The following is a 24986-nucleotide window of genomic DNA, read 5'->3' as shown; positions in this document are numbered from 1 at the left end:
ACTCAACTCATTTTTTCTGAAAGAAAGCACCTTTGGAATAACAACGAAAAATCTGGTATTGAACCATCAGACCATTTGTGTAGTATTCTGCTGCATTTAACTGTCTAGGCACATTTCTTCCAAGTTTAGAGGCACCAAATAAGAGAAAGAAACAAAATTCGCAACATTGTTCATTATCACCACACAGCTAAATAAATGCTCGCCACTCATCTGGTAAGGTAGCCAATAAATCTCTGCTTCTGATGTTATAATGGATCATAAAAAACAAAGCGATACTAGACCCCAGACAGATAAAAAGGAGAAAGTTCGTTATCACAGCCATTACAGTTGGATACTTCAGCTGTAAGCAGAACCACAACCAGCCTCTGCCAAAACACCGAGATCTCAAGCATCGATAAAATACATTTTCTCTAAGTGACACGCTCTGGCCTATCAAAAATAGTAGCTTGGCTTTGACACTTCCTTCCCTTCCTAAGTCCTATTATGGACAGTGATGTAATGCACTGACATGGGCTTCTGAGATTCAGCAGAAAAAATGCTAGATAAGTTGTTCAGATGCACCTGTGCATCTTTTCTGCTACACTGCCTGAACTTCCTAGCCATCTGTTCCCTGAGCCCTGCTGCTTTCCCACAGAGCCCTCGGCCAAGTTTAAATTGTGTATCTTTATTTCCAGAATGCTAAAACATTTAAGTTATGGATAACCAAGAGTTGCCTTGGGTTCTGAAGCTCCCTGTGCCAGCTGAATGAAGTTGTCATGATGATGGTGTGCATTTACTGCAAGCACGAAATTTGCCTTTGCAGGCTCCCCAGTCTTTGCAAGGGCAGGCCTAGGAGCAGAATTTGTTTTTGCAGAAATTAAGATGCATTCCAAGCCTTTCTGTTCTCTGAGGCAAGGAGAAAGCTCACTTCTTTGGCCTTGGATTCAAACAGTATACAGCCCTTCAATTTAAAACCAAACCAAACCAAACAACATGAAGCTCTCTAGGAAAGTGGAGGGAAAAACTCACAGAGTCAAAAGCAGATCTATTCATCCAGAAGTGCTAAGAAAGAATGATAATAAAGATCATCTGGGAACTATCTAAACATGACAAAACAGTGACAGATGTTTTACCTGATGAAAGATGCCCGAATCTCAATTTATATCTTACATCTTTTGTATTTTATATATATTTTATATTTTAAGCAAAACTGGCCATTTGCTTTTTTTTTTTTTTTTTAGCATTTCCTGACTGATTTAGGCCAAACTTCTTTGTAGACTTCTGCTGGAAAAGACCATTCACCTCCTGCCCCTCACCTCTCTTGCACTGACCCTGGTGAGATGGTTTAGCTAGCTGCAATTTGCAGTCAGTCAACCTATTTTTATTTTTGGTTTTCTGTGCTATTTTTCAAGCAGATGTGCTCTCTGAATTACAAAAACAAAGAAGCACCCATACATGGAGAGAGGAGAAATAGCCAGTTATGGATGGCAAAAGTCCCTTTCAGTGGAGCTGGCACTTAGCTTGGCCTAAACCATTTATGAAACCACTCCTTCAGTCCCAACAGAATCATGACAGTGGGCAGACTTATATGCAAATACACTGAAAACATTCTAAGCAAAACAAACATTTAATATGCAGCATGTCTTTTGAGAATACTTCTTGCTTCAACGTAACCAGCATCTAGAAATACTTTTAATCTAATGTCTACACAAATACTGGCAGAATACCCTTGAAATATTGTGAAGTTAAGTACTTAATGATGAAAACAAACCATATCTTATGCCATACAAAGTTTTGGAGTTATACATATATAAACGTTGCAAACTTCCAGGAAATGCGATGAGGTCATCAGGCTCAGTCGCATTGCCAAGACAAAATGCAATAGCCCAGGGTCTGTTCCCCACTTTCCTACGGAGATGTTAGTTGGGAGAATGAGAATGTGTGGATCCGAGATCTCTTAATGTATCTTCTGTTGGACAATTTGGACACTTCTGCTTGTTTGGACTTCTACCTCCTTTTTTTTTTTTAATAAAAATTTTAATTTTTTAATAAAAATTTAAAAATTGATTAACTATATTGCTTCACAGTAAAAAACCTACAATTTTGCTTTCAGGGTTAAAAAATACACTAACCATTACACTTGTTAAGGTTCAGGGCTGTTTCTCCTATGTGTTATTTGTAGAAAGAGACCTAAATCACTGATTTCTTTATTCAACATTTTGTAACACATAAAAGAAGATTGGATTTGTTTAGTGACTTGTGTCAGTGCCATAGGACAAAAATTGACCTAACATGTCCAATAGTCAAAAAAGTAACAGAACACTTTCATGGGAAACACTTTCTGCCAGATCAACTGATTTTAAAAATCAATGAAAGTAGGAACATATACTAGATAAAATGAGAATTCTGATGTATCTGGTCAGTATTCAGGCTTCTCAAACTGATCTGAAAGTACACTCCATACATGAAGTATAAAATCAGCATATATTTTATAATTATGCAAATCAATCAAAATACAAGATGTTTTGTCCTATGTAAATAACAGAATTTAAAAGCATAGTTATTTTAATAACTGCTATTAGAAACAAATGCTTTGTAAATTCTGAGATGATTGGAGGTTCTTCTGGCATATTTGTTCCCTATGTCATCCAACAGGAATTGAAAACCTGCAAAATACTACTAGTTTCAACACGTCCATTATCCAAAATCTTTTAATTATTTGCAGTTACAAAATATTTATATTGTATGTGCCTACAGGCACATTGCATTTAAGGACTATATAGATTAAAGACTTAAGCTATTTTTGTGCTGTTCACTAATGACCGAACCTGCTGTTTGAGCAAAACTTGAATGAACTGAATTAAATCAAGGATGGAATAAAAGGGAAGCTTAAACACCCCCTTTATAAATAGGTTCCAGTTTTGCACTATACTACGCATAAATGAAAGTCACCCACACAGCACTCATTACAGATTTCCATATATAATTATTTCTAAGCTAAAATGGTATTTTCAAAGCTGGCTATAGGATCTAATCACATATCACCTACTAATATTAAAGATATATGGTAGACAGGAGGCACCTGTATTCTAAAGGGTCTCTTCCTATTTTTGGCTCAAAAATTAGAACCACTCTGTTGTTTTTGTATTTTGAAATCTCTTAAATTCTTAATATTTAATAGTGTTTTTGTGAAAAGTATAATTTTAACAATTATACTAAAAAGGATAACTTGAATTATAGATTTAAATTAATCACTTCTGAATATTTCACAAATGATTTCTATTATTGCCTATATGCCACAAACAACCTATCATTTCAACTAAGAGCTTTCATAGGCTTAGCTACAGATTCAAGTGTTGAAGACCATCCTTTTAGCAACTGTAAATCAAGAGACATTCATTTATCATCCAGAATGTTGACAAAGGCTGGTGAAAGATCTTTTTCACAGTGTGCTATGAAAGGCACACAGTTATGCTTGTTAATATTCAGCTAACTCCTTAAGTGGAAAGCAGCAAGGGGAATACCACCTTGCTAAATAAACAGTGTTGGAAAGTCTGGACATTTCCAAACCTCTTGTTTGTACTGATAACAAATCTAATCATAACTATAGAGAAATTATGAACAATAAATGTAAATAATAAAATCCAAGCACAGGGAGAGATAGTAGCTACATAGATAAACAGGCTCCTCATTATCCAATTTCTTGCATTCATGTCACGTTAGCCATGGACATTTTAACTACAGCTCATATCCAGTTAAAAACAAATAAGCCACAACCACAGTAGTGTTAGCTGACAACACAGAACAAAATTCACCCTGGGCCAGGCTTCCCAAAATTATTTTTTATTTTTCCTAATGCTGGGACACGAACATCTCTCAATATTAAATCCTCAGGCAATGTTAGCACACTACTTTGCTGAGGAACAGCTTGTGAACTTCTGCCATGGACAACATTGGTTGGTTAGCCATGGATAACAAATTTAATTTTCATAATTCTGTAATAAAACCCCAACAGAAAATGAAAATAGCAAGAAAAGAGCTTTCTTGCCTTTTCTCTACCATCGACCGTCATCCAGAAGCAAATAAGCACAATAATTATTTCATGTGCCTACTAATCTGCTTAGTTATTTAAACTAAGAGAGATGATTAAAGTCACGGAAGAACTGCCTTTAACTAATTAACATATTTACAGTGAGCATGGAAAAATCTTAAAATGAATGATGAACATTTATATAACATGTAATCCACTTACCATTCTCATGATACTTGGCAATACCTTTCTCCATGCCAACGGGTGATAGCACTAACGTTGGCATTCTAAATGTGTGCCTAAATATTGCTTAAATGCTAAATATTGCTAAATCCCTACAGAGTATGGTAGGGATGAAACAGAAGTCACTCACTTGTGCCTACCTAGCTCTGGAGGCACTGAATTATTTTGGCAACTACATTTTCAACAGGAATGTTCCCTACATCTTTCCTGCTACCCAGGAGACAATTTCAGTGTAGTTGGAGGAACCACTGCACGAACTCTGAATAATGCATACGTGAAGCATTAAGTCCATCGTGCATTCATCACTGCCTTTCAAAGGCACGGCAGTAGTCTCATTCAGTATAGTGGCCTATTGCCTAGGCTGCTCACAAACGAGTTACAGACCTAAGTTAAATTTCCTTTCATCAAAGTAATTTCAACTCATAGGAGCTGGGATCGGTTCCTATGGCAATTATCTCAGAATTACACTAGGAAGTAATTCCTCACCTATGTCAACTTCCTAGTCAGAGGGACAAAATGAGGGGATTCCTGCTTCTTATTCTAGAGAACATGCATGCAATTTATACTGGTAAGATATTACTAGAAAAACGAAACGTTCATTACACAGGCATCGGAACAGTTACGTGTATGCTAGTCTTGCACATGCTCCTCCATCTGGGTACCCTAACTTTTGGGAAGCTACCCAGACGACATGTGGGTTTTCTCGAACAACCTTTTGGCAGTCCATTGACCAAAAAAGAGTCTCACGTCAGCTAAAGGAATCACCCTGCTGGTGTGCGATATCCAAGCATCCCTGGATCATACTCTAAATGTTTTGTTATGATTTCAAAAAGAGGATGCACGCATGCTTTCCTAATGACTGATGCTATTTTTGATTTTTTTAACAATGATATGCAGTAGGGAAAATGATGATAAAAGTAATCACAATTCATCAGGATGTAGTGTGCTTTTTTGGGATTCTGATTTAAACACAGAGACTACAAAAATACTGGCTACTCTTTTCCATTTAAGTCTTGGAGTGTTTTAGGCATGAAATATTTAAATGTGTATTTAGTTATTTATAAAAGGCAGAATACTCTTTTTATCTAATTCTATATATATGTTATCTAAAATACATAACACTACCATCCTTCATGGGGTAAAGCAAAAGGAATTTAATGGGTTACTGTTACAAATGAGGGCAGGAAAAGGTACCTTTGTGCCCTACATTCAAATATGGGTTTAATAGGCTACCTGCTTTCATAGCTGTTTATGTAACACTCTTTCTTTGATTTTCCATAAATTTGCCAACTATAAAACCTCCTCCTCCTGACCTTTCCACAAACTTACTTATTTTCCAGGGGATGGCTTCTGGAATGCCTAACCGCAATCGACAGGAACAGTATTTTTCAGGTATTACCCATTTGGTGGCAGAAGCTGCAGTGGAGCTTGCTGTGGCCCATCCGCTTCATGTAATAGGGAAAGAAGATTGCTGCATCCTGATGGTTACAGACCTTGCTCCTTTATACTGTTAATTAATGATAAATAACTACTTAAGTCAGTGGATAAAAATAGTCCCCAAACTGTTGAACATTAAAAAAGAACTACTTTTTTCACTGTGTAGTATCTTCAGCTGGAAGGAGACACTATTCACCCGTTCTGCAAAGTTATGCCTATCTTTTTCCTAAGACAGTTGTATTTAAGATAGATCTTACTGTGCTGGGAAAATAATGAATCACACTATTTTTCCCATTGCCTGCAACTTAGGAAAACTATGAAGCTTGACAGACTTCATGACAACTTAATTTCACGCCATTTCAGTGGAATTGCCAATGCTACTGCCTCCTTTCCAGTTCTCCTTGATAGATGCAGAAGCAGCAGGTTGCTCCAGCCAATATGTTATTGCTGCACTTAGCAGGGCACTGTCCTGCTGTGCTCTGTCTGGGTGTCTCAAGTGCAAATAAGATGGACACCATAAACAAGAGGAAATGTAACTTGATACAGAAATTGCCTTGCAAATCAAGGCAATCCAAGTATTTTATAATTACATCCACTAGATTACAAAACAGTGTTTTTAATGTGTAAATTAATGTATTCATTTGCCATCACTATAAGGATACTGATGTAAAACATCTGGTTGCCCTCTTTTAAAAATATTACTTGTTCCATAACAAACTCTGTCTACTCTTCAATCGTGCCTGACAGTCATAAATTCAGGCAGTTTCCTTCCATCCTAAATCCATCCTGGATGACAGTCAGTTAGTTTAGTCCCCAAATATATGGAAGTGAAATTGCCAAGAGACAGGTAATTATAGAGGGATATTGTCTCTGGAGCCTATGTTAACAGTGCCCATTTAAACATTTACTGATGTTCCTCCATCAGATGGCATTCTAGTTCTGTCAAGAACTAGGACTTCTACAGAGAAGAAAAGTTTAAACTGGAAGAAAGGCTAAAGATAAAAACATATTTTGAAAGAAATCTTCCTGTTAAGTCATAAGAGCTACAGAATCCTTCAGACGTCCTGCCTATAACACAGACTTTCTAGGCTGTATACATTGGCAAGAGGTCCTTTTTAAATAAAAAGGACTTTATGGAGTTCCATTACAATCATCTAAGAATAAATTTTACATTTTTCTATCCCATTGAAATGTGATAAAGACCATTATTTATTTGTTTCATTAAGGGAGACACTGAGATCCAAAAATACCTACAAAATCTAAACAGGAATAGTCAGAAGACCAGACTTCAGCTTACTCGCAAAACCTCCTACAAACTCCAGAGAGGAAGTTCTTTTTTTCCCCCCTCTCTTGGGAACTTAAGAAAGATTCTTCTAGTATGAAGCCAAAGGCACTTTTAAGTAATCTAAAGAGGAAGGCAAAGTAATATACAAGATTAGCTTAACAGGGAAGACAAGATTCTCACACTGTATGGAAGCAGATGATCTGATTTCCTCAGGAAATGAAAGACATTCTCTTAAGTATGATTTGTAGTAAAAGATGCTTTTTTTTAAAGATCTATTTCAGATGTTCATGCTTGTTGGCCAAGTTTGTGCAAAAAATCCACTGTCTTGAACATTGTTTTCAATTATGATTTTTTCATCTTTGAAAATATATTCAGGGTCATCCTTTTTAATCTTAGACCTTCAGGCATCAGTAAAGCAACAGAAGAAAAGTTCTTACAAAAATTCGGTACTGGATCTTTCTTTCCATGCACTGGAAAATAGATGGACTATGGGTTGGGAGAACTATTACACTAACAAAATAAGAAAAATAAGACCAGCAGAAACATCAACTATTTTGATACTTGGCATACAGTAAAACGTATGTAAATCATGAAAGATCTCTATCCTCCCTAGTAATTCCTCAGTAGTATGAAATAAAAGCGGTTAAGTATATTCTTAATCTTTTTCATGTCTTTCTTAAATTTTGTGAGATATAAATTGTATGATAAATCTGAACAGTTTTCAGATCATGGTTGAGCTTGTGGGGAGAGAACAGCAGGAAGAAGAATATTATTACAGAATTACAAGGTTTTATGCTCTTTTTTTCTTTCTGTCATTTCTTACAAAAGTAGAGGATGATTTTTGATACATAAATCACAGACCTGTCAGCCTGACCTTAAACCAAGGATATGTCCTCAGAAAGACACCACTTTGTTTCTGAACTCTGATTTTCTTCTATTACATCCCTGATACGTCCTCTATCTTTGTAGGGATTCCCAACTGATTTCTCTGACCTGTTCACTAAGAAATCTTAGGCAAATACCTCATTACAAAAGCGTAATTGCTCAACACAGACTAAAACTGTGAGGTAATGCAGCTGAGATTGTATTTTATCACATAACTAAATTTTATTACATCTTTACAATTACAGATGTACACAGGTGTGATTATAGATGTATTATATATGTGATTAAAGAACATGGTTTGGATCTCTCAATTCTGCCAGCACCAAAATAAGGTTTGAAAACACTGAAAAATGATATTCTATCACATCAACATTGTACTGTATATACAGGATCATGAGACTAGTAGTTCCCTGGGTGACTGGCAGTTTTTATAGCTACTGTCCACATTGGTGGTCTTCAAGGTGAGAAATGGTGGTTGCATAAACGATGGGATTTGCATCTTGCTAAGTATCATGGAGTTGAACTCCAACAGCTTTCTTTTCAGTTCCTCTGCCCTAGCGATGATCTCATGAGTAACTTCAGGCAAAAGGGGTAATCTGCATTGCATCTGGAAAGGCTAACAACTGCTACCATGGCAAGCGACTTTTATTAGTAACCTGAATTCCAGCATTAAAAAATAGGATTAGGCCTAGGCAGACCTCCTCAACAGATAACCAAAAAACTCGTGCTCCTACAGTATAAGTCCCTTGACCTACTTTATTTGCCCAACCCCACTGCAAGTATCAGTTTTAGAGTCACTGTGGGCTTCAAGTAACTTGTGAAATAGGTTAGCTCCAGGCATATTGATGCTGTATCCCACTCCTTTCATACTACAGGCATCTTATCTTTGTTATAGGACTGGAATACCAAATAAAAATACCAGAGGAGCAAAGTAGGAGTAGAGGGGCTAACAACACTATCTTGTGAAGTTGTTCTAGATCTTCACTGCTCTGGTGGTTAAAAGCCTTCTTACAGTGTCCTGCGTATCAATGACAATTTATATCATCTTGTTTTCATGCCAGTACTGCTCCCTTGCTTACACTGTTCAATTCCACTTTTTGGGTCTGTTCCTTTGATGTATTTATGGAGATCAATCCTCCTACTTCTGAGTCTTCATTATGCCTAACAAGCCCATATGATTTCCAGTACTACATGACAAAGAAACAATATAAAAAACAAAGACTCATGGAAAATAAATGAATCATTCCCTTCCTCATACCTTCCCAGATTATAACTTTATTTATTTACTCTCTATAGTATCTTAGTTTCACAGGCTCTCCTCCAGTGAATGTAAATAGAGGATTATCCCATCTTTTACTAAGTATTGTTGCTGGTATTTCAACTGATGTAGTATGCAACCAGGTGGTTGTTTATGAAGCGAAGAGCTAACAACTCTTTATCATGCAACTTTTAGATGAGATTATTACAGCAGTTTCTCCCACTGACAAAAAACAGCTGACATAAAATGTATTCATCATTTATTTACACAAAGGCTGGCTTTTTGGATATATTCCAAACAGTAGCACCTGCATCAACTTAAAATGGCTGGAGACAGGAAATTTCTATGCTCCAAAACCAAGAAGTTTTCACTTTGATCCCCCAAGGTCTCAGCTGATAACTTTTTGGACTGTTATATAACATTCATTCTTCTCTTGTAAAATGCTAGTGATAAAATTGATCTTGCCTTTAGAAGAGATTAGAAAAAAATCAGATGTCTGACCAAAGATGCACCTGAAGTTTTCATTAGCAAGTGTAGCACTGACGAAAGAAGGTTGTTCTGCTATTCATGCATTTTAAGCTTAGCTCTTTGGAGGAATACTTAAGGGGTATTTTAAGTTCCCTCCTGTAATCAGTGGTGACACCTAAAATTTTAAAAATGAGTAAGTGATAAAAGTCTCAACATATCCTTTCAGAATTCAAAAGATGGTTTTAAAAGCACAACTCTAAGCTTACATGATTATCTTGGAACATTACCTTGGGCTGGAAAGTATTCTTCAGAATATATTCTATTGTAGGCATGTCTTTACAAAAGTCAGTAACAGGAACTGGGTGAGGTCATGTTATTCTATAGAATATATACAGAAACTTCAGTTCCTGTTGCTTCTGTCTTTTACTTCACCAAGGAATTTACTATCTTGGATATAATGGTTTTTATGATACGCCTGTACTGCTCATGATTTAGAATTGGAGTTTTATGTATTTTGTAACAATCGTGCTTACAAAACAGTATGCTAAATTAACAGAATGTCTATCGTTTGCCATATATGAATACAAAAAAATAAAATTTAGTGCTACAGTATCTATTTTGTTAGAATCAGTTTGAGTTTCAAAACACCTCAAAACACCAAAATAACCTCTTCCACCCCATGTTCTATTTGCAACAAATCACTTGTTGCCTGGCAATCAATTAGCTATCTAACCCTATAAACTGCCACTGCAGATATTTTAATCATAACTTATAGTCAATTTCTACAAAAATTGCAATAGGTTTTTGGAAGATATGTTTTCAGAGGAAAAGCTTCAGACCACCTACAGCAAAGGCATTTAAAACCCAGTATTCTAAAAAGCAACAGAAGTGAAAAATGAAAGCTAAATCACTTGGCTTTGGTGCTTGTGTTGAAATGTCTCAGAAGATGCATGGAATACTCTGAGGCCTTTGAGGACACTGACGTTATTACAATAAAAATCCTGTTGTATGTTCATTTAGATATTTAGCAGTTAGCTAAACTGGAAGGTCTGTCAGAATACTACCTTGGGAATTGTATGAACTTGTTTATCATTCAAAAACTTGGAGCATATGATTCTACAGTTGTCAAAAATCAAATGAAGATCATGAGAATGACATGGTCAGGTTTGCACTCTTGTAAACCTGCTTAAAAACATTAACTTTCAATATTTCAGTAGGTCTTGGTTTTGTACTTCCTATCATCCTAATTGACAGCTTAAGCTGTATGTATTAGGTCTACACCAAGAAATATTTGTAAGATTCATGTATGTTTATCTCAGCTGTTCACAAATAAAGCAAAATCATACTTGAAATCATTTTCTGATGAGAAAAGCCACTTTTAATTTCAGATCTTGATTTCAACTCTGTTCCCATTTATTTGTATTTGAAAGCTACCTAGTAAATAATTCTACTTTTTTAAAAAAATCTAAGTTTTTAGGCAGTATTTTACTTCCTGCATAATTTAAATCAGAAACATTCCTACACGTAGTAAAAACATAACGAACGATTTAGCCGTAAAGTAAGGATCTGTGGAAGAACAAAGCAATCTTACAATCACTCTGTTACTAGAATATAAATTCATGAAGAGTAAATATGTATTTGATTGAATGCTTGCCTTTAATAAGGGGTAAAAGAATTTTTATCTGAAGTGATACACTGATGGATGAGATTAACGTCAGATGCTTTGAAGTTACAATTTCTGTGACTGAAGATGAATCTAGGTACTGACACTTCAAATTAGAAACTAATCTTCAAAACATTTAATTATGTTCATAAGCAAGGTAAATGGCCCAGCACTTAAATTGTGCTAGCTGGAATTACCAATACATTACACTTGTTTTAAAGCAATTCATTTGGTATGTTAGTAAGAAAAAAGTAATTACATTTTCTTACGTTCTCAATCTAAATTGAAAACATTTCCACGTGTCAAAAATAGATCTAAGTGTCAAAAATAGATCTAAGTGATTGTTATTCCAGTTGCATATCTTTTCACCACAGAAAATGAACATCAGCTTCTTTTTTTGAAGCAATTTACTAAAATGTATCATGCCATTGCTAATTTTAAAAGTTCTTTCTGGAATTACTTTCTTGAGATACATTGATTATTTATTTTTAAAGAAAGCAAATTGCCAGAGCAGTCATTTTAGGAATCTGAAGCACTGTATAAAGTCTAGAACATTGTAAGTTGAAGATGACAAAAGGTAATGGAGGAGAGGTGACAGTTCAAAATGTTTCCTGCAACATAAAAAGCCACTTACTGCATTATCTCTTCAAATATATATATTGTATTCCTATGCATTCCTAAAAGAGGAGGACATTTTTAAGCGTTTTTTTCCTGTTAATGTTGAAATGCTGTATACAAGTGTCTTTCCAGGATGCTGTTTCATGGAAACTCCACTATCTTTGAACAAGTAGACCTATACAACATACCAGTATTGCATAAAATTTGGGGAGTTCTAACCATTCATACCCCCATTTCAATATAAATGTCTCACTTGTCATGACTTTAATATGTAATTGGAGTTCAATTACAATACATTCCAAAGGCTCTTCCTTGTCTCAAACACTGAATTGTTACAGATGGTAATTTTGGCAGATGGTTCTATATGCAACTGAGTTTATAATTAGGCCAAATCTGACCTGTGCAATTAAGGCAATGAAGATTTGGAAAGCAAGAAGTGCCAGACCCACTCAAGATCAGTTTGGTGGACAGAAAAAATGAAAGAAAAGTGATCTTATGCAGTTACCAAAATACTGCCTATGTAAGAAAATTCTTTCTAATTGTATGAATTAAAAGAAAGGCAGGCTTTCACAGTCAGACTGTAAACTAACTATAGCTTTTCACCTATATAGGCATATAATCCTTTTTTCTTCATTTGAGGTTAATGAGATGGTTTGAACCAATCTAACAGGCCAGTGCTGCTGAGAGAGGGCTCTCAGTGCCTCCTCTGCAGCTTCCCTTGCTCCAGTATTCATCTGACCCCCCTGCAAGTCAGTAAATTCACAGACAGTGATTAGTCAATTCAATTCAGAGAAAGCAAACTAATCCCTGAGGAATGAGAGGAGGAGGAAGAGATGTACAAGGATGAGAAGACTGGGACTACCCTTTTCGGTGGTAGTGACCTTTTTGACTGCCTCTGCCATTTATCAAGCTGCATTTGAAGCTGTGTTATATTTAGTGTCAAAAGGGTTTCCAGACTCATCACTGTGTTTGGAGGTTGCACTGCCTGCTTTTGCATCTTCTGACTTTCAATTGTCTTACATATTTCTTTTCTCTTGTATTGAGAAAAGATCAGTAATGTCCAGTAACCATTCTCTCTCCTACTTTTTATATATCTGCCTTCCTACACCTCTCAGTGTTTTCTTGCCCCCAACTTTCAGTCCCTCTTCATATCTCACTGTTTTCTTATAAAGTTGTTGCTTATCTTAGAACTTACAACTTATAACTAAACAGAATTTCTGTTACATTTTTTTCCACATAAGGCAACCAGACCTTTGTTCAAGATGGCTGACTATCACCATCATAAAAACATTTCACTTCTTATTTTCATTCTGTTCCTGCTGCATCTCAGTATGTTGGTTGATTTGTTCTATTGGAGGTACAATACAGAGATTTCTCATCCATTTTCCTTGACCTAGTATAGTTACATTAAAAAAGAGCTTGCAGGGAGTTTTTACCAATAATGACTACTGTTATTAATGTAGTTACAATTAGTTCAAAATATTCATTCCAAAATGCATCTCCTTGCACTTCAATATAACAAACTTCACTTGCCATCATGCCATCTGTTCCCTTATCTTCACTAAACCTTTACAAAGTTCCTCAGAATCTCTTTTAGTTTCAATTAACCTGAGTAATTTATGTAGCCTGCACATGTTGCCATCAATCTGTGAACCCTCTTTCCAGATTGAACTACATGAGGTTGCTGATACTTAGAGCACTTTACCTCTTAGGTTTTTGCTTTGCTATAAATTAACTGATTATTCCTATGTATTGCTTTCTGTCTCTAAATTTTTTTTTTCAATTTGTTATGAAATGGGAGATTCGGTATGGGACTTAGTTTTCTTGGACTTTTTCCTTGGAAAATCAAGTAATTTCAATGGTTCCTCTTTTTTCACCTATTTTGACACACAAAGAATTTTAGTACGTTAAAAGCATCGTATCTTTTATAGGAGGTTTTTTTTATTCCTTTCGTTGAACTACATTGTAGAGTTCCCACCTTCCTTCTATTGATTGATTTACAATCACCAAGCTGTATTTACAAGACAATAATAAAGGCAAGGTGTTAGGAAAAATTCCTTTTTGAACTCTGAACATATCTAAAAATTAAGAGTAAACAATATAAGAGTTATTATATATATAAGAAAATATATAAGGGAACATCTATTAGCTATTTTCACCATCTTATAAACACCTTGTTCTTACTGCAAAACTACCCTGAGTTATAATTTATATCTTGCACCAAACTCTAGTCCATAAAAAGTATAACTCTAGTATCCTCATCATTTGGGTTTTGCTGTTGTTATTGGTCATGGTGTTTTTTTGTTTGTTTGTTTGTTTTTTTTTTTTTAACTGGGAATTGTATAGCCATGTTAACTGGAGAGAACTGCAAAATTTAAACCTGCAGCTACACTTGCAGCTTTTCTAAAAATTGCAAAAGTTGTGGGGTAAACATACTGAATGAAAAGCTTGAGTCACTCGACTTGCAGCTAGATATGGCTACAGAAATACAGATATAAAATAAAGAAAAAAACATTGAGGCAAATTTCCCACTACGCCTGCATCATTTTGGAGAAATATAAACATCTATGAAATACAGATGTCTGCAAAATATAATTTTAAAGACACCAGCAATATAGTACTTTGAATTTAGTAAGTAACTGATAACAGAAGTTAGGTATCCTCACATACTTGCAGTGATGAAACAACCCTTTGAAAAACAGCTATTTATTTTTAATAGTGGTTTTCACAGGGCCTACTTATGAAAAAAACAGTTTTAAGTTGTGTGTGCTGAGTTTACTTCTTATACAGCATTTGGTCAAAAGCATTCATGACAACTGGAAAGAACCACAGTTTTCAGTATAGAAAATGATTCCTTTGATGCATGTACTACAATATCCTTGTTACGGATGTGCTGATATGAAAAACCATTATGGAAATACTTACGTGATACAATATGACTTCCTAGATCACTTATGCACATAGATCTCGTAAGTCTCCTAGAACTGCTCTTATTAAAGATGGCATTTGAAGTTGTCTGGCCTATTATAAAATTTCCTTGGCTTCTATAATTAGTCTTCAAGAAAATGCACCCTACTACTGAGAAGACTAGCACAAACCTCCTCAGAGTACATAGTTTTCAGTGCATATACTGGTGAATTCCAAGAGAACTTTAGTTAGTTATTTTCATGAGTGACACAGTTTCTTAGCAAGTTTACTGAAGTGGTATTTGTCAAATGGCACAGGAAAAAAAATCTTTTTAGTTTTAGATGTATGAATTGTGCTATTTACTTTGAAATAAGAAATGGACTTGCTGCATTGGGAGTGTGCATGTTAAGAAAAGGAATCTATTGTAGTGAATAAAGCCAAGAAATACACCATGGTTTAATAATTAGCACTTCATAGCAGGTAGAAATCCAACAGTAACCAAAATAATGTTCTTGGATGCAAAGCAAGGAGGAGTTTTTTGAATAGAAATAAACCAGCAAGTTACAACTGGATTAACTTTACATACGTCTCCGGCCATTTGTAAGTGTCAACAGCATTCTGTTACAGTGTGAAATGACCAAAAGTACTGTTGGTACTGTTGACAATCTGGCTATTACTGGCTAGTGCCCAGTAGATCAATAGAACCTGTTCAAGAGTAGATTTCAAAAATTATGCTGAGGAGAAAGAGATGAAAGCAAGGTTTATAAAGGCAAGAAATTCACTCCAAGCAGATTTAAAGACTAAACAAAAACACTGAATCAAATATTTGTAAAATGGTTATGTACCATCTATCACAAAGAAATAGCAATCGATGCTAAAAGAATTTCCTTTGATCTGAATAAGTAGCCGACTCTTCAAAAATAGCAAGAAAATTCCTCAGTAATAATTATTGAGGGAAAAGTATTGCCAGTTCTGGAAATGGCAGATCAGTATTTCAGTGGGCACTTCACAGCTGTCATAAATACTAGTTACTAGTATGAGTGTGATCATAGAAGTAAACATATTCCACAAAATGGTGGGTTCATTCTAATTGTGAAATTTTAATTATTTATGCACAAGACAAAATACAGAAAATATATGTTATTTAGAGGATTCATATTTGAAGTGGGCCTCAAAAATGTTATGTGGATGTGAAATAAAAACAATCAGTGACAGATTACTACAAAAACTGTAGGAAAGAAAACATTAAACAGAAGTAAAGCTTAGAATTTAAGTGTTTAAGAATATAACTATTGTGAGTGCCAAAAATGCAGATGTCTTACTGCTGAAGGTGAGGATCCTGACCTAAAGGCAGTAGATGCCAAGAAAGGTGCACAGTGAAATGAAGGTACTATTGTTGGAATAAAAGTAATGACTTTTCCATTTGAATGAGGAGAGAAACTATAAAAAATGAACAACTATCTTCAGATATGTGTTTGGATGTGAAGTTAGAAAAAAAAAATACAGAAATTTTGGTCACATACATGGGAGAGAAAAATCTTCCTGCACCTGTATCAGGAAAAAAAAATAGGTGGAGGATTATGGACAGCAGCCTGCTTGGCAACAAAAAGTCTAATCTTACTCTAATTTAAAAAAAATAGTAAGAATCTCATTTACTTTAGTAACGTGAGAAAAGGGCTTTCAGTGTCCAATATTACACAATTAAAGAAACAAGTGCTGAAAAAATTTATCAAAAAAGATTGGGACAGACTATGATTATGGCCAGAATTTTTAAAGGACACAGATTTAGAGACTGGAAAGTAAAATCTAGGGCACATTCTTTGTCAGGGATTATAATACACAAGATCAAAGCAGCTTCAGTAACAGTAGTTAAACTTACTGTTTAAAAATAAGGTTTGTGTTTCCCTGAAAATAAGAATACACTACATATCGGAAGCATTTGAACTTGTGTCAAGTACAGAAATTAAGTTTTTCCTATTAGAAGAGAAATGCAATCTACACCTTGCAGAACCACAGTTAGGTGAAAAAGACAGCAATTATGAATACTGGAGATATTTTTCTGTTTTAAAATAATTACCAGAAAGTTCTGTTTATTCGGGAACATATTTTTTAATCCAAATGGAAGAGGGTGCCAAGCAGTGTTATACAAGCTTCCTAAATTCATTTGGCTGACTAACATTCCTATTCCTGTATGACTCAAAGGAGAAAAAAAAAAAAAAAGCCAACATGATTAATTTCAAGTAAGAACTGACATCCAGATCTATAGCAGTTTAAAGACATAATACACAACACTGGTTGTCATTTAATGCAAAACACACACATTTTGCTGAGTTCACTTAACTAGCAAATGGAAGCTGAAGATTATAGAGCTGAAACTTACGACTTCTTTAAGATAAACCATTAGCATGTTTAAATTTCAACCTCCCTAAATTTCTAAGCATTTCATTTAGCGAATTATTTGGAATTTATGTAACATGTCATTACTTTAGATGCACCATGTCTGATTCCTCGCTGCCTTACTTAACTCTCCATTATGGCAGTTTGACCATAAAAGTCAGTATCTTGATATCCTACTCCCATTTTATACACAATTATGAAATCTCCATAAGTAGAGAATAATTTGTTGGATCAACATAAAATGGAGGAATAAATATCCACACCTCCTTACACACCCTAAAACCTCCACACTTACAGGCGCTTCTCAAAATCATACTTTATAATAACGAACCTTGTATGTCAGTGCATTACCATGACTTTTCGGTAGGTGTTGCACACATCTTAAGTTCATTCTTTTGTCCAGGAGGAACTGTTACACAGTAAATTGTTGCATGATTTGCACAGGGTTCATCTTCTGTTTTAAAGGGAAATAAACTGTTAGGACATGCAGAGTTTAGTTTTATAGTCTGTCTTAAAATTGCCAGAATATTATTTAAGTAATCAGAGATCACATATTACTAAATAAACCTAAGTATCTACCTAGAGACGATCTATCATACTCTAGTCAGAACGGAAGGCAGATGTTGGTTGCTGCTAGCAAGCAAACAACATAGAGCAAAGAAAATAATACATTGTTTATCATACTTCTGTATTCAAATAAAATTTATTTACCTTTCAGATATTAACATACAGCTCCTTCCCCCCCCAAAAAAAGGCAAGCATTATTAAGATCTTCCTCAGAAAATGACGAATTAATTTTACATCACTGAATTTACAGTTTCACAAAGAAGAACAAAAATATCCAAAGAAAAGCTATAGATCAAGTCCACAAAAATAGTTTAAGATTTATCCCATATTAGACTCAAACAAAGCTTTATACTGAGGAGGTTCTAGTGTGCTGAAATACTCATTTACCCTTTGCCTCACTTGTTTCATGATAAAGGCATGATGTAAATTCTCATACAGATTGTGTTGCTACTATAAAGGAAACACATGCAGTTAGCACATGTTCTCGGCACCTGTTCTTGGTTCAATGAGGACATTCCCACAGCTCAGCTATGCCCTCATTATAGGCGATCTTCAAATATCTGTGGTAGAAGGCTTGCAGACCATGCTTAGGACCTTCACTGCACGTAGGTTTGGGCACAAACATAGGCTAACATCCAAATAAATACTTCATATGTATAGCTGTTTCTGCACAAACTGCATTCCTCCACACATACCCAGAGATATGTGGGCTTAGATACTTGGATTTCTTCTCAATTTTCATTACTTGCAAGGAAAAAAGTAAAGTCACTGGAATACTATCAGTACATGCAACTCTGCCTGTAACAGGCAGACAGGTTCCAGTCAAAGCAAATGCAGAATTTAGGTCCTACTATGCATTAAATAGGCAGCTTACACTTAAAGGTACTTCTAAAGCCATACTGAAGGTACTTCTAAAACCTTCTTAAGCTACTTCTAGAGATGGTAAAGAGGACTGGGCTAAGCTTATACTTGGCCTTAACAGTCAGAGAGCTGATGTCCCTGGAGCTGATGGCAGCAGAATGAAAAAAAAGGTAGCAGCTGAACAAGTCACTAGATGAAAGCTTCAAACAGTTAGAGCTATTGCACTGAAGTTAGCTTCAGTCACATGGAATGGCCATACTTTGAAATGTCTAGTTACACAAACAGATGGGACTAGCAGACTGATGTGTTCAAACTTTGAGTTGCAGACTCTTAAGTCTTTCTGAATGAAAGTTCAGAGGTTGGCACAATTCACAAACTGTGAATTAGGATTTGTGGCTGGTAAGTAATCTCCCCTCATTCCTATTTCATGTGTCAGCCATGCTCAAAACTCAACAAATAAGCACTGCTGCTCAGTTAACTCAAGCTTAAAGTATGACTTAACCCAAAACAGTTAAAATCTCTACTTTTGTGGAGTCAGTGCAGATTTGACTCTTTAGACCCAAAGTTTGGACTGACGTTTTTTCCTCTGGCAAACACAAAGCAGAACAGCTTCCGCAAAACAGGCTGGAATGTTTTAACCACCAGGCACCTAGGCTCAGGTAAATTCCTAGAGATTAGCCTTTTCTAGATGGATTGATTCAATGTGGCCTGCAAACCCAGAAATAATCACTGTAAACCATATGCTCACCTTTTTGTTACAGCCTACCTTAAACCCGCAAGCTTTGGAGAACATCAGTCTGAGATGAGGTCTGTAATGCAGTCCTGCCCCAGCCCCAAGGCTGCCAGCACACACCCCTCTCTGACTTTCTGCCTCTGCTGCACATTAATAGTGAGAAGCCGAGAAAGGCAGGGAGAATATCAAGATACTTAGCCTGATTAGAAACTCTTCACTGAAGCCTTAAGAAACACCATGTGAATGGCTATAATGCACGCTCCAAATCACAGTGGGGAGAAATGGTAGCTCAAGAGGCTTGGGCTAAATGATCATGATCTTGAGGATCAGTCTTAAACCTGATCTTCCCCAGCTTTTGCAACAAAACAAGAATAACCAAATTCTGCAGCTCCTGCATACCTGCACATGCTCTTTAACAGCAGTGAGGGCTAGCACGGATGAAAGCAGAGTCTACCATGGACCTGCTTGAGAGATCCTTCCAGGAGCTCCCCAAACTCCTGTCCATTCTCCATGGGTAGTACCAGCCTTGGGAGAGGGAGCCTGTACTCAGTCTGCCCACCCTGCACTACCTTGTCTCACTTCTGCTTCTGCTGCAAGTGCTGATGGAACAGCTGGAGGCTCAAGACTTACTCACTTTGCAAAACTGTGTGCTCCAAAGCGTGGTGTAAGCAGTGAGAACTGCAAGGGCCTCCTTTAGGGAATTTTTGCAGGGATATCTTTGACCTGATGCCAGAGACACTTAAAAAAAAGACAGTATTGCTATTTTAGCCTTTTGTCTAACCTGCAGTCTGCTCCACAAAGCAAAGACAGCACCAAAAATACATATAAAGCAGAAAATTCCTAATCAGATTCAATATGGTTATCCATCTATCTATCTTGTATAATTCAAATATTGTTTAAACAAAAAGCAATCAATCATTCACCCAGTGATTATTCAATAACAGCAGGAAATTAGAAGATAATTTATTTCCTGCATTATTGTGATTTAACATGTTCATTAATCTGAACTCCTAAACTGGCATTTATTTAGACATATAGTATGAATAATATCTTCATTAATGTATCTACTTTCATTAACCTCAGATACTATGCATGCTACCAGTTTTAATGAAATAAAATACAAACTGCCCAGAGAAAACAAAAATAGCATTAAGTAACTGTAACATATTTTCAGTTTTCACTGTCATACTAATAAATGTCCGATACTATTTCCATTTGGCAATAACCAAAATCATTCATCAGAAATAAGCTACATTTTATGTGCTCGATAGCATCGATAACATTGATTGATAACATCAATTTTGCAGGTTTACATATGATTCAATACACAGTCCAAATAACTGCCATTCAACAAAAATAAAGAGGAGCACTTTCCCTCGCCACTCACCTTATAATGGTCCATCTCCTTTTTCTACAAGCGCACAAGAAAAAAAACTTGGATTTGTCGTGTGTTTAAAAGGCTGGATAACCTCAGGTCAGGTTTGGCATACCGAAGACCAGGGAGAGAACAAATGCTTTCGTTTTCATCTGTCAGCTCCCACACCACTCAAATGGAATTGCGTAGAGAGATTTTTCCTGCCTTGCTTCAAATAAATGGGTGTTGTGTTTACATACTGCATTCTGAGCATTGCCCACCCTAAGCCAAGGGCTGCATCTTGCCAACTCCTAACTTTTGCACAATATGGCGATTACATGAGCCAGCATACCATTACGCCGCACAACAAAACTTGGAGAACGGCAACTGTTAGCTTGCAGAACTGCGTGGACCTTAACAACTGAAATGCTTCACACAGAAGGGGAACCTACGTTTCCGTGTGACGGCCAAACCAGGTCAGAACCAGACTGGGCAGAGGCCTCAGACTATACATCACAAAGTCAACTGCCACAGATCACAGACATAAAAGGCCACAAGCACACAGCAGAAGCAAGCAAAGAAAAAAAATCACTGAACACATCATACAAAAAACCTCCTCGCTTTCCCAAGAGTCTTCTAGATTATCTGCTGTTTATTTTTCAAGCTACATTTTCTTCCAAGATGTTCTTTCCAGTTGCAGTACTCAAACCGGTCTCCCATAAGCAGAATGAAAAACAGAGAGAACAAGACCTTAGTCCATTACGCAATGTGTATACCAGGACATCTTTCTGGTTGCTACAGATTTTCCTTTTCTATCTATGCCTACCATGAACTCCAAACGTCATCTAGTGCCTAGCGGTCTTTTTCTTACAGAATCTGGCAAAAAAGATTAGAGATCAGAGCTTACTATTTCCCTTAAAACAATGCCTCTGCAAGCTCACAGAAATGTACCAGATATACTTCACACTTCTCTTTTAGCCTGAGACAGAATTGGCAATTTTTCCCTCTTCAATTCTTTTTTACAACTACTACATCCATAATATTTTTTACAGAGGCTCCCACTTCAGTTGCACAAATGTACTATGGATAGGATGACCTAAAAAGCTTGTTTAGCTATTAGCAATGAATATACACATTCAAGGGTAAAAAGCTGAGCTCAGATCTAAGACCTTTCTAATACTGAAGTTTCTAAGAGACTGTACACATAACTCATGGCTAAAGAGCAAGTGCTTGAACGACATATCTGACAGTCTATGCCATCAGCAGTCTTCTGAGTCAGCCTCATGTGCGAGTTCTCCTTGCAGCATATTTCTTAGTAAGTAACTTAATCCTATTTAGATTGTCTTCAAGTTGAACAAAGAACAAGGAAATCAGAGACCTGCTACATGTTTTTGCAAGGTATATCACACCACCATCACTCAGCATATTTTCTTCGAAATGTGCTGTGCAGACATCTGTGACATTTTATTTGTTGTAATATTAGCATGCAAAAGAATATAAACTCACTTCCAGTAATAGTTTTAATTACTAAGTATATAAGCCTGCAAATCCTCTCATACAAGTAATCCTTCAATAAGATTAATTTATGGAAATAGTCTCATTGAAGAAGGATTTGTAAGACTGGACCCTTAATGTTTAATCATAATTTTAAAGGCATTACTGCTTAAAGAAAGAGGTGCTGGCACATTTAAAATAGGAGTTTATATATTTATCAAACTGCATAGTTTCAGAAATAATCCTTCTGGGGACCGACATATTTGGGGAACATGTTTCTACAGCTCCCCAAGTTTGTCAGGTTAAGACTGATGTAAATAAGCTGACCATCCTTTTTACTTCTGGTCTACTATTCAGCACAACTGTCTTCTCTTTCAGCACTTCAGTTGCACCGAAGTATGACTCAGCTACTCCTTCTGCTGCACTAGTTATATATTAACCTTGTATAACTACCTTAAGCATCAAAACCCTTCATTGTTTAAGGTATTAAGAATCAAGGTATTACTAAGTACTTTCAGGCTTATCAAGATAGTGGTACTCACTTCCTATACTATGTCCAATGCAGGATACCTACCAAGAAATGTTCACTACTTTTCTAGTTTTCCGATCCTGTTCTTTTCTCTGTGCCAGTTATTGGTCTAGACAACATGAAAAGTAGCTACAGGGGAACACAAAGATTAAAATTCACTTCAGTGCACTGAGTGCCAAAATGTACTTATGTTCCCCTTCTTGTATTCTCTCCACTTGCTTTCTCTCTCTTTGTGCAAAGGTCTTCCTGGTTTTAGTGGAAAGTCTTCACTGACCTATCTTCTGCTCTGTTCTCCTTGGAATGATTAATGATTTGGTATCACATTTGTTTGCAAATCCTTAAAATGACGGGAAAATGCTTTGGAAAGTTTGGAGTCTGTCTCTGTCTCCCAAAAGCAGGAAGCATAACTGCTTGAAGGCTGACAGATGCTTCACCACCATGACAAGAAGCTATTCCACAGGCTACAGTTTGTGATCCTGAGTCAAGCCATATGGCACTGAATGCCAGGACTGCCTGTCTTTCCCAGTTTATTGGGAGAGAGGGATTATTCCTGCTTTGCTCTGAATTTGGAAAAGTTCTCTGAAGGTTTTAGAAGTTTACAGTTCACATGAAATGCTTTATTACTTGCACTTGTAAACCCTCATTTGTCTGCTGAAGTGCATTTTCTTCCCAGGAAATGGCCTGCCTTGCATGCTGCCATGGGATAGGATAACATCATACTGCTTTTAATCCACTCCAATTTTAAGTGAATGTATAAACTTTAACTGAGTACACAAATATGGCTCTTAGCGTTTAAGTGACCCTTCCCAATTAATAATCTATTTAGCATGTATGATCAACTCTGTATACAAGGTCCAAAACAGTTTTGAGGTGCAAGGCATCTTTATCATCTCAAGGGAACAGCAGGAAGGAATTTATGCCATTAGACTTCAGCACTGTTCATTTAAGATTATCCCTCACTGTACTTCAGCATCATAAAAATTAAACCAAGTTACTACTCCTTAAGCATTGATATGTTCTCCAGTGCTCTGGCCACTTGCATTTTAAATACCTCGGCGAACAAGTATTTCTAACCCTCCTCTTCTCTCCAAAGACTGTTCAATTGTCCCATAGGGTTTTTTCGTACGCTGATTCCCTTTTTAAAATGTATTTTCTGTCTTTTCTGTAGTTATGGGGGGGGGGGCACACCTTGCAATCACCAAGAGAGGAGGGAAGGCAGAACCCCCTCCCTCTCCGTTCCCTTCCCCGGGCAGGGGGAGGCAAGAGCCGCGGGGCAGGACGAGCAGCCCGCCCCGCTGCTCTGCTCTGCTCCGGCAGCTCAGGCGACGGCACTGCGGCCCGCCACGGCGGAGGGCAACGCCGCTCCGCAAAGCCAAGCCTTGGACGCAGCGTTTCTGTGGTGCACTCTGGCCTTTTCTTTTTTTTTTTCTTCTTCTTCTTTTTTTTTTTTTTTATGGGATTTTTTTCCACTCCTTGTGCCCATACCTATCTTTTTCCCCCCTTTTTCTTTTCTTTTTTTCTTAATATGCGTAGGACAGCAGTTGCCATGCTTAGGGGAGCTGGGGGGATACGCGCAGGACCGGCACCTGATTTACTACGGCAGTTTTTCCAAGCGCCTCCGGAGCGTGGATACGGCCGAGCCGTCGATACGACCCGCTCGCTGGAACTTTTCCACCGGCGGCGTGGTGACAAGGACAAGACCCGGCGGATTTTTTTTTTCCGTTTCTTTTTATTCGGTGATTATTATCATTTTTTCCAGTCCGCCCTCCAGCACCCCGCTGGAGTAGCGGCAGCCGTGCGCACCCGCAGAGCCGCCGGCGCGCCGCCCCCGCAGGTGCCCCCTACTCACTTGTGCCTTCTTCATAAGGAACGGCAGCGCTGCAGTCCAGCCCGGCCAGCCGTCTGCAAACTCCTCTCAGCGGAACCGTAGCTCCAGCATAATGCAGCAGCCGATAGTCCACGCATTGGGGTTGCCCACGGCGAGCCCCGCTGCCTGCCGCGCTCCTTCCTCCTCCTCCTCCTCCTCCTCCTCCCGCCGCCGCCGCCCCTCTCCCCCACGGCCTGAGCGCCGGCACTGACTGGAGCCGCCGCCGGCGCCCGCACAGGTCTTTTATACCTCCGATCTGCCTCCCGCAGCGGCGGCGGCGGCGGCAGGGGCTGCAGCGGCGGCGGCAGCGCCGGCAGGACACGCCTTTCTCCGCCCTCCCGCTCCTCCTAGAGCGCTCGGAAGCCGAGGCCGATCCCGCAGGGAGGCGGCAAACCCGGCTCGGCTCCAGGG

General features: G+C 37.4%; 1 protein-coding gene across 3 annotated transcripts in view; it reads right to left on the bottom strand.

Annotated features, from left to right (window-relative positions):
* The window catches only part of KITLG (KIT ligand), a 61291-nt gene extending 36526 nt beyond the window's left edge, over window positions 1–24765 (bottom strand). For 2 of the 3 annotated variants that reach the window (XM_085305945.1, XM_085305946.1), the window contains exon 1: window positions 17502–17621. In XM_085305945.1, coding sequence (XP_085162071.1) covers window positions 17502–17561 — 60 coding nt within the window. In that variant the 5' untranslated portion in view covers window positions 17562–17621. Of the gene's footprint in view, window positions 1–17501; window positions 17622–24557 lie in introns of those variants that run through there. The other variant, XM_085305948.1, reaches the window with a different exon arrangement.
* Between the last annotated feature and the right edge of the window lie 221 nt (window positions 24766–24986).

This window comes from Rhea americana, unplaced genomic scaffold, assembly GCF_003343005.1.
Source record: "Rhea americana isolate MKP2758 unplaced genomic scaffold, rheAme1 scaffold_229, whole genome shotgun sequence".
In the NCBI taxonomy this organism is placed as follows: domain Eukaryota; kingdom Metazoa; phylum Chordata; class Aves; order Rheiformes; family Rheidae; genus Rhea; species Rhea americana.
Note: the sequence above shows the minus strand (reverse complement) of the source record. Positions and strands in the feature narration are given on the sequence as shown.